The 15,161-nt window shown below is 37.1% G+C and overlaps 1 protein-coding gene across 4 annotated transcripts in view; it reads right to left on the bottom strand.

The window, feature by feature from the left end:
- Positions 1–15,161, bottom strand: part of IFT140 (intraflagellar transport 140) — a 231,693-nt gene that overhangs the window by 188,887 nt on the left and 27,645 nt on the right. For all 4 annotated transcript variants that reach the window (XM_016424171.2, XM_001364644.4, XM_056805652.1 and 1 more), the window contains 4 exons: positions 11,365–11,486; positions 11,055–11,197; positions 3,851–4,026; positions 1,487–1,578 (listed from right to left, as the gene is read on the bottom strand). In XM_016424171.2, coding sequence (XP_016279657.1) covers positions 1,487–1,578; positions 3,851–4,026; positions 11,055–11,197; positions 11,365–11,486 — 533 coding nt within the window. The remainder of the gene's footprint in view (positions 1–1,486; positions 1,579–3,850; positions 4,027–11,054; positions 11,198–11,364; positions 11,487–15,161) is intronic.

The raw sequence follows: 15,161 nt of genomic DNA, 5'->3' as shown, positions 1-15,161 counted from the left end.
GTCTTCCCTTATTGAAGCATAGGTTCCTTGAAAATGAGGAGAAGGAGGAGGAGGGGGAAGGAGGAAGGGGGAAGAGGGAAGGGGAGCAGGGAAGGGAGAAGGGGAAGGGAGAAGGAGAAAAGGAAGAGGAAGAGGAAGAGGAAGAGGAAGAGGAAGAGGAAGAGGAAGAGGAAGAGGAAGAAGAAGAAGAAGAAGAAGAAGAAGAAGAAGAAGAAGAAGAAGAAGAAGAAGAAGAAGAAGAAGAAGAAGAAGAAGAAGAAGAAGAGATTCTTCTTGTTTTTGTGCATTTATAATCCCAGAGTTTAACTCAACACTGGGCACAGAGTTAAGTGGCTAATAAATGCTCTCTTTCTCTCTATCTCAAGGAATTATCTTTCATCTTAGTTGGTTTGATTTCATTTCAATGAACTCATGAGGAAAATCTTCAAAGTAGAAGCTTCCTTCATTAAAGAAAAACTATACTTTTGTTACTATTTTATATTTATAAAGGAAGTTCCAGAGGTCCATCCAGCAGCCTCTCTGAGGACCCAGGGTCTGTTTGCCCAAGTGTGGCGTCACAGTCAGATAAATGGGATGAGATATACTGTGCATTCAGCCCATGTACACAGGCATCACACACAGTGCTCTGCCATGGTATCATGGTATATTTATTATATGGTTTTTGGTACACACACATAATCAATTCTCTATGTATGTGACATTCTACAGTTTGATTGGATATTATCAAATCACCTAAACAACACTCTTGTGATGTTACTACAACAAAGAATTCTGTGATCATTTACTAGGTTTCTACAACACTCTGTGATAGATATGATTAATGTGAATAAAGCCATTTGTAGGTTAGTACCCCTTGACCTGCTGAGAGGATCATTGTGCTTTTGGTCAGCTTTCACTATCCATCATAATTGCTTGGGAGATGAACAACAAAACATATTCGCATCTTGGTGTGAGGACTTTAGGCAGACCAATTTTGGGGTTTTCCTCAATTTATAAGTTCTGTTTTTCTTGTGTTACTTTGAGATGCCTAGCGATGCTGCTTGGCTTCTGTTCCAACAAATTCATTCAAGTGTGGTAACTGTAGGACAAGATTCATTATATTGTAGGGCCTTGGAGCATATCTTGTGCTAGAGAAAGGGAAGGATCATGGGCAGTAATCTTTGGGCTTTTATTCTGTAATTGCAATCTTTTGGGGGTAATAACCTAGGGGGCTTAAAGTAGGTTATATATTTATTGATCCTATTTGCTCTAATGTTATTTCTCCTGTATTGGGGAGAGAATAATAATCATAACAAGTCCATTGGTGGGGAAAATTTGAGGAAAGAAGTCACAAAGGGGGATCAGTAGGGGACCCTCATTCTGGGGTCTGCTTTGCTGACCTTCCTTCCTCAGACCATGACCTTGTATGATGGCCTCTGGCAGGAAGTAAACAAGAATAAAAAGAATGTTCACTGAAAGAATATTCCCCAAAAGATGAAGGTTTTACCTGAGGACTGTTTCCCCAATTGCTGTAACAAGAAGACTACCTTCGATCAAAATGATGTCTGCAGAGTGACCTGTTTTTCCACTCAGTTTGACCTGTATACATAATCAACAATAAGCAAGAAACACATGAATGTGAGTGGATAAGTTGCATAAAGATTAAAGTGATTTTTTCCAAACTGAATATATGTATATATATATATATACCTATTTATGCATACACATACATATATGCATCTCTCTCTCAGAAAATTGATTATAGAGTGTTGATTCTGGTGAACAGATAGTGGAATTAAGTACATGCCTGTGAAGCAAGAAAAATCCAATTCCCAACAAATCTAACAAATCAAAATTGACATCTTTGCTTGAACTCAGATGCAAAGAGGAAACCCTACCAAATTATAAAACATTCAAATATATAGTCCATGCTCTAGCTCAATCCTTCTTAACTGTTTTTGTGTCATGGGCCTCTTTGGGAAGTCTGGTGAAAACTATAGATCCTAAGAATAATGTTTGTTTGTTTTTTTTTTAAACCCTTACCTTTTGGCTTGGATTCAATACTGTGTATTGGGCTAGGCAATGGGGGTTAAGTGACTTGCCCAGGATCACACAGCTAGAAAGTGTCTGGGGTCACATTTGAACCCAGGACCTCCCATCTCTAAGCCTGACTCTCAATCCACTTAGACACTCAGCTGCCCCATAAGAATAATGTTTTTAATAATAAATAATATATATAGGATTCTAAAGGAAATAAATTATATTGAAAGACAGTTATGGAAATATTTTTTTAAACCAAATTCAGGGCATCAGGTGACTCCATGGATTGAGAGCCAGGCCTAGAGACAAGAGGTTGTAGATTCAAATCTGACACTTCCTAGCTGTATCACTCTAGGCTCTTCCTAGCTGTATCACTCTAGGCTCATTTTGGCGAAACTATGGCATGTGTACCAGAGCATGACAGAGGGGGCTGTTTCCTTCCCCCTCTCCACGCACACCTAAGGATATTTCTCTCATTCCCCCACCCCTCTGCTTAGCAGCCCCATGGAAGCACTTCATCCCTCCTCTGTCTGGAATAAGGTGGAGGGCTCACATGCGGTATGAGGGTTGCAGTTTGAGCATTCAGTCTCTAAAAGGTTTGCCATCATTGCTCTAAGCAAATCATTTAACCCCAAAAGCCTAACCTTTACTGCTCGTCCTAGAAGAAATATACAGTATTGGGGGCAGCTGGATGGCTCCATGGATTGAGAGCCAGGCCTAGAGATGAGAGGTCCTGGGTTCAAATCTAACCTCAGACACATCCTAGCTGTGTGACCCTGGGCAAGTCACTTAACCCCCATTGCCTAACCTTTACCACTCTTCTGCTTTGGAACAATACTATGTAGGCAGAAGGTAAGGATTTTTTTTAAAAAAGCTCATAGCCTCCAGGTTAAGAACCCCTGCTTTAGATGGTACTTATGAGTGTTCTTCAAGGATAACAAAAGTATACTGCACTGCCATACAAATAGGAAATTAATAATATACATATAACTATGGTTTAATAACAAGCAAAATTTATATGTCAGAGGAAAAAGTTGAAATGTATGGAATAATCGCAGATGAAATTGGAAGAATGGCACACTCGACAAGTGTAGTCATCATGATACAATACTAACACAATAGAAATAATGATCTATTTCAGAGACTCTCAAATCACAAGCACATTTTCTAAATAAGACAATGGCTGCCATATTCTAGAGGTTTTCCAGCATTTTATATATATCCCAATCCTAGCAAACTGCCTAAGGTTCAATCTAGATTTTACATAAGCACTTGGTAAGCCAGTGGAAATTAAGATATATAGGATTATATAGTATAGGATTCAACATAAAGTCCTCTTTTCCATTTTTTTCTTTGATTTGCCACGGGAAATTGGGAAAATTTCATCCCCTTTTTGGCTCTGGCTCCCCATGTTTCAAGTAATACTTTAAGGCAGGGGTTAGCAAACCAGAGGGTCAAATCTATCTGTTTTTGTACAAATAATGAACTAAGAATAATTTTTACATTTTTAAGTATAATAAAATGTATTTTAAAATGTAAAAACAATTCTTAGCTATTTGGCTATACCAAAACGGGCAGCAGACTGTATTTGGCTCTTGAAGAATGTTGACCCCAGACAAGCAACTTATCCTTCAAATAATAACTATGTTAAAATAATAGCATAACATGCCCAATGGCTAAGATAACTGTAGTATTCACACTAAACAATAAAGAAAACAATTAGTAAATCAATGGAGCAACAATCTGACAAATTAAAAAATGCTTCTAAGCATATTATGTTATACTCTTCACAACCCTCTCTTCCTCAGGTCCTTCACCATCTTTGTCTTACCTTCAAGATCTCCTCAGCATCACCCTCAGGAGTGACTGTATAAAGTGACAAGAGAAGATTCTCTGTCACCACCACCAAGACCTCTCTCTTCTCGATGTAAAACATCATTTGGATTGGACTGTCTACAGACACAACACGGGAAGTCTTCCCTTTTTCATCCACATAGTGTACTGTTCCTAAAGACAAAACACCACCATTCTTGGGATTATCTAGATGGACAGATAAGGACTAGAGATATTAGAGATACTACTACTCCATTAAAAGAACTCTTTTGGAAGCTTCCTCTACTGTTACAAACTGGAAACTACTAGCCTGTCATTTATAATCACAGTGAGTTGCCCAAAGTCCTTGGGAGATGAAGGAGATTTCTCTATGGACATACAGAGGCAGAACTTGAAACCAGGTTTCTCTCACTCCAAGGTCATCCTTTATCCAGTATTCAATGCTTTGTCTCTCATACTTTATCTATACTTAAATAACAGCAGCAGTAAGTCAGTTAAAAAAAAGTCATGTAAATTAAGTTCAATTTGTTATTTTGAATTTTTCAAAATTGTTTAAAATGCATATTTCATTGTTTGTAATGTGGAAAATACAGGAAAGAATTTAGGTAGACAAGAACTAGGGTGCAATCTGTGTGTCAAAGAAGAAAAATGATCATATTTTGTCAGATGTTTCTATATATGTGGTGCTGTATTAGGTACTATGCAAAGCAAGATGATCTATACACTACTTGTGCCCTCAAGACCTTGTATATCTAAGAAAAACTAATCATCTATTATTCAGTTATAGACTATAAAAAGTCATGACCCAAAGGGTACAACATATACACACATCTCAGCAATCTTCATGTAAAAGAATGAATAAAATAAATAGAAAAATAAAATAAGATAGAAAGAGAATAGAATTAATTAAAAATCACAATTTCAGATAAATGCAAAGACAACACAGATAGTGATGATGGCTTAGGAAAGTTAAATGACTTAATGGGACAAGAGAGATGTGTAAAATGTTATCATGTAAATCACATCACAGAGCAAGTAAGTGATGAAATTAAGACTCAATTTCAAATAGTCTGGACTCCAAGTACAGGGTTTTTACTTGTCATATTATGCTACTTCTTATTTATCTTTATACAATAACTGTTATTGAAAATCTCTATAGATGACATTTTTTAAAAGTTGAATGATATTTTCCCATTGGGGTAGTGCTAGGACTGTTCCCTAGTCTAATGAGATCAACAGGGAAGGGGCCATGGGATCCAAGTGTTGATTACTCTACAACTGTGATCGATTTATGCAGGATGCTTGTCCTACCCATGAGCAACTAATGTTTTCCAATTATTTAGATTTAATTTTAATTGTGTGGAAAGTGTTATGTAGTTGTGTTGATATAGTTCCTGTGTTTGTCTTGGCAAATATATTCCTAAGTATTTTATGTTGTCTAGGGTGATTTTAAATGGAATTTCTCTTTCTAATTCTTGCTGCTGAGATGTGTTAGGATAGAAATTTCAAAGCAGTTGCCAACTTAGATAGGAATGCAGAATTCCATCACAGGGAGTTTTCTATAATGACAAAATCACAGGTTCTGAAGAAAGACCAAAAATCAAAACTTATAATGTTCATCTTGCAAGTAAATAATTGCTAATAATAATGCCTTAAATTAAAAAAAACTAAGCTGAAATACTTTGGCCACATGATGTGAAGACAGGACTCATTGAAAAAAACTTCAATGTTAGGAAAGGTTGCAGGAGATGGCAGAGGATGAGATAATGTCATGGAAGCAATGGACATGAACTTGGACATACTTTAGGAGACAGTAGAAGACAGAAGGTCCTAGTGTGCTACAGTCCACTAGATCATGAAGAGTTGGACACAAAAACAAAGTAAAACCATTCTTGAGACCTTTCAAAATTGCTTGTATTTATGTCTCTAGTCACGGTTAAACATAACTAAGTGCTGAACTTTTCCATCATCAAGTCATTTAATCAATTAGCTAATCACTTAACCTCTCTGATCCTCAGTGTCTTCATTCGCAAAATGGGTAGCTTTTTCATAGGATTGTTGTGAAGTTCAAATAAGATTATTATTAGGGTTTAGTCTAAGTCTCAGGGCAGCTAGAGGGTGCAGTGGATAGTGTTGGGCTTGGATTCAGGAGAACCTAAATTCAAATCTGACTTCAGACACCTATTGCTGTGTGACTCTAGGCAAGTCATTTAACTTCATTTGCCACAGTTTCCTCATCTGTCAAATAGGCTAAAGGAGGAAATAGCAAACCTTTCTAGTATCTTTGCCAAGAAAATCCCAAAAGAATCACAAAGAATTACACACCACTGAAATGACTAAGTAACAACAATAGTCCAAGTTCACATAGTCCAAGTCTTACCTCCACTATAAAGCTTCTCTTTCTTGACTCTGTTGCTCTCAGTGATCATTACTTCCCCTGAAATTCTATACCATCTTTTTGACACAGCATATATTACTTTGCATGTATATTTACCCTTTTAATGTTTTTCTGCCAGTATTGCTATATGCTAAGAATCATGAAAAACTATGATCTTCAAAATATTTTAAATGACCATCACTGCATGGAACTGAGGCAAATGGTATGTGTGTGAACAAGCTACAATACATAAAAAATAAGAAAGTATAAAGAAAAGTCACAGTAAAGGATGTCATTGAAGACTGCAAAAAAGATGAACTAATTTGATTTTGAGAAGAACAACTGATAGACTCCCTGTGTGCTTCACTGACATTGCTTCCCTGTGTTAAGAGAAACTGAGGAAGGTTCCAAACAAAGTAGATTTTATATGGTGGGTTTATGGAAGGATGAGTTACACAGGACAGGCAGACAAGGGCAAGTTTTGATGTACCCTCCAGCCTTTTTGGGGAGCATATCTCTATAAAAAAGTCTCCGAATCTTCTGAAAAGTGTTATCCATGATCACTTAAAAGAGCTTGGCCCACACACTCTTTGTGGTGGCAAAAAATTGGAAAATGAGGGGATGTCCTTCGATTGGGGAATGGCTGAACAAACTGTGGTATCTGTTGGTGATGGAATACTATTATGCTCAAAGGAATAATGAACTAGAAGAATTTCATGTGAACTGGAAAGACCTCTAGGAATTGATGCAGAGTGAAAGAAGCAGAACCATGAGAACCACATACCCAGAGATTGATATGTTGTGGGACAACAGAATGTAATGGACTTCTCTAATAGCAGCAATGCAATAATCCAGGACAATTCTGAGGGACTTATGAGAAGGAATGCTATTCACATGCAGAGAAAAAACTGTGGAAGTAAAAACACAGAAGAAAAACAACTGCTCGATCACATGGGTCAATGAGGATATGATTGGGGATGTAGACTCTAAGAGATCACCCTAATGCATATATTAATAATATATCAAAGATAAATGTAAAACCCAGTGGAATTATCTGTTGGCTACAGGGGGGAGAGGGGAGGAAAAGAACATGAATCATGTAACCATGGAAAAATATTCTACATCAATTAATTAAATAAAAATTTTCAATTCTAAAAAAAAGAAAGAAAGAAAAAGAAAGAGCTTGGCCCAACTGTCCACATACGAAAAACCAAGTGGCTGAAGAATGCCTATTGTACAGATCAGAGGTGTCAAAACTTTATAGACCCACTGGCTACATGTGGTCCACAAAACTCCCAAATACAGCCTGAACCACATTAAAATGCAATAAAACATGGATAATGTTAATTTGTATTTTCCTGAGTTAGTATGTGACTTGTAAGGACACATTTCTTTTTTATTTTAACACTACTGGTCTAGACTATGCTGGTACAGTTGGATGGACAACCAGTTGGATAGATTTGTTCCATTAGTACGAAGATTTTTGATGGAGAAGAATAAAAAACATATGCAAAGTAGATATGTCCAGGCCTATAATATTGGCAAAGATGATCAAAAGGGGGCAATGTAAAATGCCACTAGGATTGTGAAAAGCAATTTGGAACTCTTCTCCTGAAGTCACTAAGCTGGGCATAACCTTTGACTCAGCAATAATATTAATACATCTATACCCCAAAAAGATCAAGGAAAAAAGAAACAAACTCATATGTAAAGCAGCTTTTTGTAGAAGCAAAGAACAGAACTGTAGAACTAAGAAGTGGCATTCCTTGAATATATGTTCCTCCCTTATTATGAAAGCTCCAAGGTTCAAGGATAAAACACAAATTCTTTTTGCCATTTAAAAACCTTTGTAATCTGCATCTCTAGACTACCTCTCCAGACTCATCCCACATTATTCTCCTTCATGCCTCTTACATTATGAGCAAGCTGATCTGCTTGTTGCTTCTCATACATGAAACCATATCTTCCCTCTCTATGTTTTTGAACAGGTAAACCCTCATGTATTGAGAATATTCTTCCTCATTTCTGCCTCATAGAATCCTTAGTTTTCTTAAAAATTCTTCTTGAACAGCACTGTCTACATGAAGTCCTTCATAACTCCCCAAGCTGTTAGCATCTCCATTGCCCCCAAATTACCTTGTATTTGTTATATATTTAGTAATTGCTTATATGTAAAATGTTATTTACCGCATTAGAATTTAAAATTCAGTTTAAGGCTTGTTTCATTTTTGCTTACATCCCAACACTGAGGATGGTGCCTAGCATACAGCAGATGCTTAATGAATGCTTGTGGACTGATTGATTGTTAACGTTCCTGAACAGGCAGGCTGGACCCAGAATGTGAAGGCCTTAAGAAGCCTTCAGAAGCCCTTAGGAGAAAAATAGAAGTTGTATTTTATTCTAAAAGCAAGAGGGAGATCCTGGAGCTTCTTGAAAAGATCAATAACATGGTCATTCCTCTTTAGGAATATCACTTTGGCAGATATGCGAAGGATGAATTGAAAAAGGGAGAGACTGGAGATAGAAGGTCAAACTAGAAGGCTATGGAACCAACAGTACTAATGTACTAATAGTACTAATGAAAAATGATGAAGGCATAAACTATGGAGGTTGTAATGTGAGCAGAAAGAAGGGCACTCCTCTTCAGGAGAGATTATGAAGGGGGCAGATAAGTAGCATAGTAGATGGAGTGCCAGGCCTGGAATCAGGAGGACATTGGTTTAAATCTGGCTTCAGACACTACGTGACCTAGGCAAGTCACTTAACCCTGATTGCCTAGACCAGAGATGGTAAACCTTTTAGAGATGGAGTGTCAGGTCCCGCTCCCACCCGCAGACCAAGTGATATGCCTGCCCCGCCCTCTGAGTTCTGGGCACACTCTGCCTTCCTCCTTACCCTACATGGTAGGGAGAAAGCACTCCCATTGGGTTGCTGGGTGAGAGGGATAGGTAAAGTGAGGAATATCCTCATCCAGTGTAGAGAGAGGGAGGGTAGTGGCCTGAGTGCTCTGCTCCCTTTCAGCTCTGCCGCCTGTGAGCTGACCACTTTATCCTCTGGGTGCTCCCATTGGGCAGCTGGGCAGAGGGATGGGGGATAGGGAAAAATGTCATTAAACATGGCGGTGAGAGACAGGGAAGCAGCTCCACCTGAGGCTCTCTGCCTTTCAGGTAACGAACTTGGGAGGGTAGGGGATGAGGATGGCATGTGTGCCCACAGAGAGTGCCCTGCGTGCTATCTTTGGCATGCATACCATGGGTTCGCCATAATTGGCATAGCCATTACCATTCTTCTGTCTTAGAATCATCAATACTTATTGATTCTAGGACTAAAAATGAGAGACAGACAGACAGAGACACAGAGAGAGACAAAAAAACTGGATAGCATATTACTGAAATATTTCAAAGCATATATTTGAGAGTGGAAGTAATAGAAAAAACACTAACTGTACATTGATAATCTTAGAATTCCTGAGAAGTAGAGAAAGATAAAACATTGTCCATATATCAGAAGTAGGGCTTTGCTTACATATGAAAGGTAGCTGTGAAGCCATTTTGCTTTACTAGCCTAGAACTGGACTAATGTTTTTGCTTTATGGGGGCTGGGTCATCAAGTGGCCTAGGACTTGGAAACTTCACATGACAGATAAGAATATCTCTAACATAATGAAGTGTTGAGCAAAGTAGGGGCTATAGTTTTGACTCACAAATATCCTTCAATAATAGAGGATGCGTGGTTTGGTGAACAGAGTAAGGAAGACCTGGGCTCAAGTCCTGTGACATACATATTTTGTCACCCTGAGCAAGACTCTTAATCTCTCAATGCTCTAGGCATCTATCAGAATACAAGCAGAGAAGCAGAGAAGATATCAACTTTCAATGGTAAAGGATGTTTCCCCATCTAGATAAGAATATCCTCTTCCTATGACATCATAGGTTTAGTCCCTAATCCTAAATTTTGCTTCTGAGATTTCTATGAGGGATTTCTTTCATTTCTATGATCATCTGGAAGATTAATCACATAACCATCGATCTGGAGAGTATTTCCTATGGAATGGCAGGGGATAAACAATATCCATAAACTAGACCCTCTAACTTCCTTCTTAAAATGCTTCAAAATAGAATATTGATCTTAATTGTTTATTTACTCTACTAAATGTCTAAAATATCTCTACCTGTAAAGTCAATTCATTGGTTAATTATATACTAGTGTATATTATTTACAGCTAATCTCTGTGTATTAGATCTATCTCTTCAACTGGATTTTAAGACCCTTGAAGGGAGATGTCAAGTTTTCCATTTCTCCTTGTATGTTCCAAAAAGCCTAGCAAAGTACTGAGCATTGTAAGCATTCAATAAACACTTGTTTAATTGAAAGTTTCATTTTGTAAAATATTTCACATACAAATCATTCTCAGATTTACATGAAAACATTATTTGAATTAATAAGCATAAAGAAACCAGTTAACAGGTCATTTTGGATTTTGTCTGTCAGTTTAATTTTTCTCCTTTGATTGGGAGGGGGAACAATATTGTTTTAAAAGCTGCAACAAACTTTCTTCTGCTTTAAAAAAAATCCCTGGGGTAGATGGGTAGCTTTGTAAATAGAGCACCAGGCCTGAAGTTGGGAGGATCTGGGTCCCAATCTGACCCCAGACATTTCCTACCTGTATAACCCCAGAGAAGTCACTTAACCCTGACTGCCAAGCCCTTACAGCTCTTCTATCTTAGAATCAATACCAATTTCAGGGTTTAAAAAAATTCCCCAATAAAATTCCAAGAAATGTATCTCAGAGTACCGTAGGCTTACACTAAACTTTGATTCTCACCATCAACCAAGCTGACAAAGAAGGACAATCCTTCCTGGGATCCCATTTTTAGGAAACCTCCAAAGCCACTTTTTCTCCAATTAAACATGTCCAGTGCTTTTTCATCACCGCTTACAGCTGCTTTTGCCAATTGAACCAAGTCCCTGCAAACAATTAAGATACACAAAATTTCAAGATTTTTAGCCATCTCATTTATGTTGTCCTCTGATTTCATTTCTTACTAACCACAATGATATCATTCTTTCCACTCTAATTCAAAGCCAGAAATAATTTTCTAAGAATAATGATTTGAAACTTTTGATATACTCACTCCCCAGGAGGGGGAAGCCGAAAGATGCAATGGGTCAAATGCTTTCCATATTCATGTTTCAATAAGGGTGTTCCTTGTACTCTGCCTCTTTGGTCTAACCGCCATAACACCAGAACACCAACCTAGGGAAATTTCAAAAGTTGTCATTAATGAATATATTTCACAAAATGGAGAAATTCAGTAATTAAAATAGGACTTCTGAAAGTGGTTTGGTTTTTATTTAAATCATTATAGAAAATGTTAGCTATAACAATAATCTACAAATAAAAAACCTAGGTTTTAGCTCTAGCCCTATATAGAATTTAGTACACCCTCTCCTCTCCCCAAGTAAATTAACTTGTTCCTCAGCATCATCATTTATCAAATTATACAGGATAATCATAACTGTCACCCACTTTCCTCACAGGGCTATCAAGAATCCCAAGATCTCTTCAGAGAACATTTTAAGTCTCTCAAAAGATATCAAATACAGTTTAAACTGTTTAACTAGTATTTTATTAACCTGGAAGATTAAGAAACTGATAAATTAGAATTTCATTTTAGTATAAATCTTCACCCTAGAAGCTACATAGAATTGAAACGAATTAGAATCAACACAGAAACTGTAGAATAAAGAATGCAGAACAAAACTCAAGAAAAAAAATTGTCAGGTGGCGTCACCAAGATGATTTTTTTACGTTTATGGAGAAGAGGACAGTTCCACTTCTTCCTCACAAAAGTAATAATTAGTTGTAGATTCCTAACTTTGAAACACTTAACCATTGCTATGTCTGCATTAAGGGTGGTTGATCATTATTATCACCTAATATGTTCTAAGCACTTACTAAATGTAAATGTAAATGTAATGGATGATATACAAAAGTATACAACATGGGGTTCCTTTACTCTAGAAGATAACTTTTTTAAAAACCCTTACCTTCTGTCTTATAATCAATACTGTGTATTGGTTCTGTGAATCTTAAAAATTCTCAGACCCTACTTCAGAACACTTGGTTAAGATCATTCCCCATTTTAAACAATGAAGGGACTTTGGTCAGGAATGTGAGAACTTTACATTACTCCACCCATACTTAAGCATACTTTAGGGGAAGATAAAGTTGTAAACTCTTTACTGAACAATGAAAAAGTACTTAATTCATACTTATAGTGAAGCAAAAGCCTTAAGCTAAGTCTATTTTTAGGAAGTCACTAAGTACCTATGAAGGTCAGGCAACTTACAAACTTGTAAGGGACAAGCCTTAACAAAAGAGGTGTGAGGTTTTAGTCTACTCAGGTGTAAATTACTCAAAAGTTTAGTCTACTCAGGTGTGAATTAAGAATGATCCATCCTTTGGAAAATGTCTACTGTAATTGGTAGATGTGAGAACTTAGGGGAGGTGACATGGGAGAAAATTCTCTTTAAAAGGAGGTCAGAAGCTGAGAGAAGAGAACTCTCTCTGAGAGAACTCTCTGAAGAGACTCAGCTTGCGAAAGCTGAGATGAAAGGGCTCGATGGCTGAACTTAGTTGAGCTGAGGAGCTGAACTGGTGGGTCTTGCTGAACACTAGAATCTTGCTTGGGAAAAATCTTGTGGTGAGTGGATTAAAGACTGACTGATCTCTCTCTTGGGGCTTGGGCCTGGGCTAGCCTAGCCCTTTTCTCATTGTTTCCTCTTACCCTCTCTCTCCCTTTTATTAATTCCTTATTTGTATTCATTAAAATCTCTATAAAACCCAGCTGACTTGGGTATATTTCATATTTGGGAATTTTTCCCATGGTGACCACTTTATTTTTGATTTAACGCAAGACACTGTCTTGAAACCATATTTTCGCGGTCACAAGTTTAAGGCAACCACTCTTTTATCTGTAACAGTTTATACCTCCACTCTTTTAAATGTAACAGTTCCAAGGCAGAAGAGTAGTCCATGGTCATATACTTAGGAATTATCTGAGACCACATTTGAGCCCAGAATCTCCCATCTCTAGGCCTAGTTCTCAATCCACTGAGCCACCTAGCTGCCCCCTGAAGTAACAATTAATTGAGATACATACATATATCTATATGTGTGTGTGTGTAGGTGGGGGGGAGGTATACACATGTATATATATCTTAATATAAATTCACTCTCTTTAGTACTGATTCTCTGACTTTAAGTGTAGTTAGGAAGTAACAGTTTGGGAGATGACATTTATAATGTTTCACTGGAACCATATTTTTATCAATGTGGATACTCCTTTAAATAATATCTTCTCATAAATCTTCCATAGAAAATCTACTTTTCACATTGGGAGGCTTCCTCTAAGACTTTTAACATTCTGTGGGTACCAGGATTGTACTTTGGCTTTTTATCTATCATCCCCACATTCTGATTATAAGACTGGCATCTCTTTTATAATCACATATTTTCTTAGGGATAACAGCTTTTAGGGTTTTTTTTTTGTTTTTACATCAACCTTACTTTATGAATCTATCCCTTTCCTACTGCAAAAATAAAATAATGATGAGCTACATAAATATAGATAGAAAAACTGTTCAAAACTGTTTGGATACTTTTGATAGATGTAATGAAAAGAATCCTCAGTGATGAAGTGAAGCTCAAATGTGAACTTCCCTTCAGGGCCAGGCACAAGGATGCTAAAGAGACTCTTATTATAAAAATAAAATGTTTATTCAAATATATAAGGATAAATAAAGGATTTCTAATTCTAAGGGATTCTAAATCCACCAAATAAATTCCCAGGTTCCACAAGGAACCACGTCTCCTGTGTTTTACAGGCTACACTAATCCTCCTTGATCTGACTAACCCAAATTTATACTATCTAAATAAAACTATCACTGTTATCCTTATAATTCTCAACTTTGCCTTACAGTTATAAAATAGCAAAGGCTAGCTGGTTGAGTCTTAACAAGAATCAAGTTAAGACTCTGAATCTTAACAGACTCAGAGTCCAAACCAAAGACCAGGTTTTTCTTTGGTCTTCTCAGAGTTAAACAATCTACAAAACTACAATAGATATTCAATAATGTTTCCCAAGTTAGTAAAGTAAAACATAGCTCCTTCAGATCTTTCCCTCAGACAGAGAGAGAGGCAAAGATGTTACCTCCTCCAGCCCTGAGAGTCTCTGAGAGTGTGTCTCTGCCAACTTCCAGAGCCCAACTCCCAACTGACAGAGAGAGTAATTGACATAGAAAAACAGTTATAACTGTCATATCTGAAATTAATATGTTCTCTCAGCTCTACTTCAAACTCCAGTTTTTTTCTCAAGCTAGCCACTTTACTTCTTATCCCTAAACTAATAAAACAATACTTATTTTCTAAGATCATTCTTACACTATCCAACAAGTCATCTCTCATAATAAAGATTTTTAAATGAAATAAAAAAGCAGTTCAGCAAAACCAACGAACATATCAACAGTATCGATATTTGAGATATTTCATACCTGTAGTCTCTCACTTCTATAAAGAATGGAGGGAGTTGCATTTTTCCAACTGTTGATCATTTTATTTTTTTAAAACCCTTACCTTCCATCTTGGAGTCAATACTGTGTATTGGCTCCAAGGCAGAAGAGTTGTCAGGGCTAGGCAATAGGGGTTAAGTGACTTGCCCAGGGTCACACAGCTGGGAAATGTCTGAGGCCAGATTTGAACCTAGGACCTCCCATCTTTAGGCCTGGCTCTCAATCCACTGACTTACCCAGCTGCCCCCAACTGTTCATCATTTTAACTATATTCAGTTGTGCTTTTTCTATTCCTTTAATTTATATTGTTAGTTAATGCCACTATAATTTTCCTGCTTCTGCTTTATTTCATTTTGC

Source organism: Monodelphis domestica, chromosome 7, assembly GCF_027887165.1.
Source record: "Monodelphis domestica isolate mMonDom1 chromosome 7, mMonDom1.pri, whole genome shotgun sequence".
Taxonomy (NCBI): Eukaryota; Metazoa; Chordata; class Mammalia; order Didelphimorphia; family Didelphidae; genus Monodelphis; species Monodelphis domestica.
Note: the sequence above shows the minus strand (reverse complement) of the source record. Positions and strands in the feature narration are given on the sequence as shown.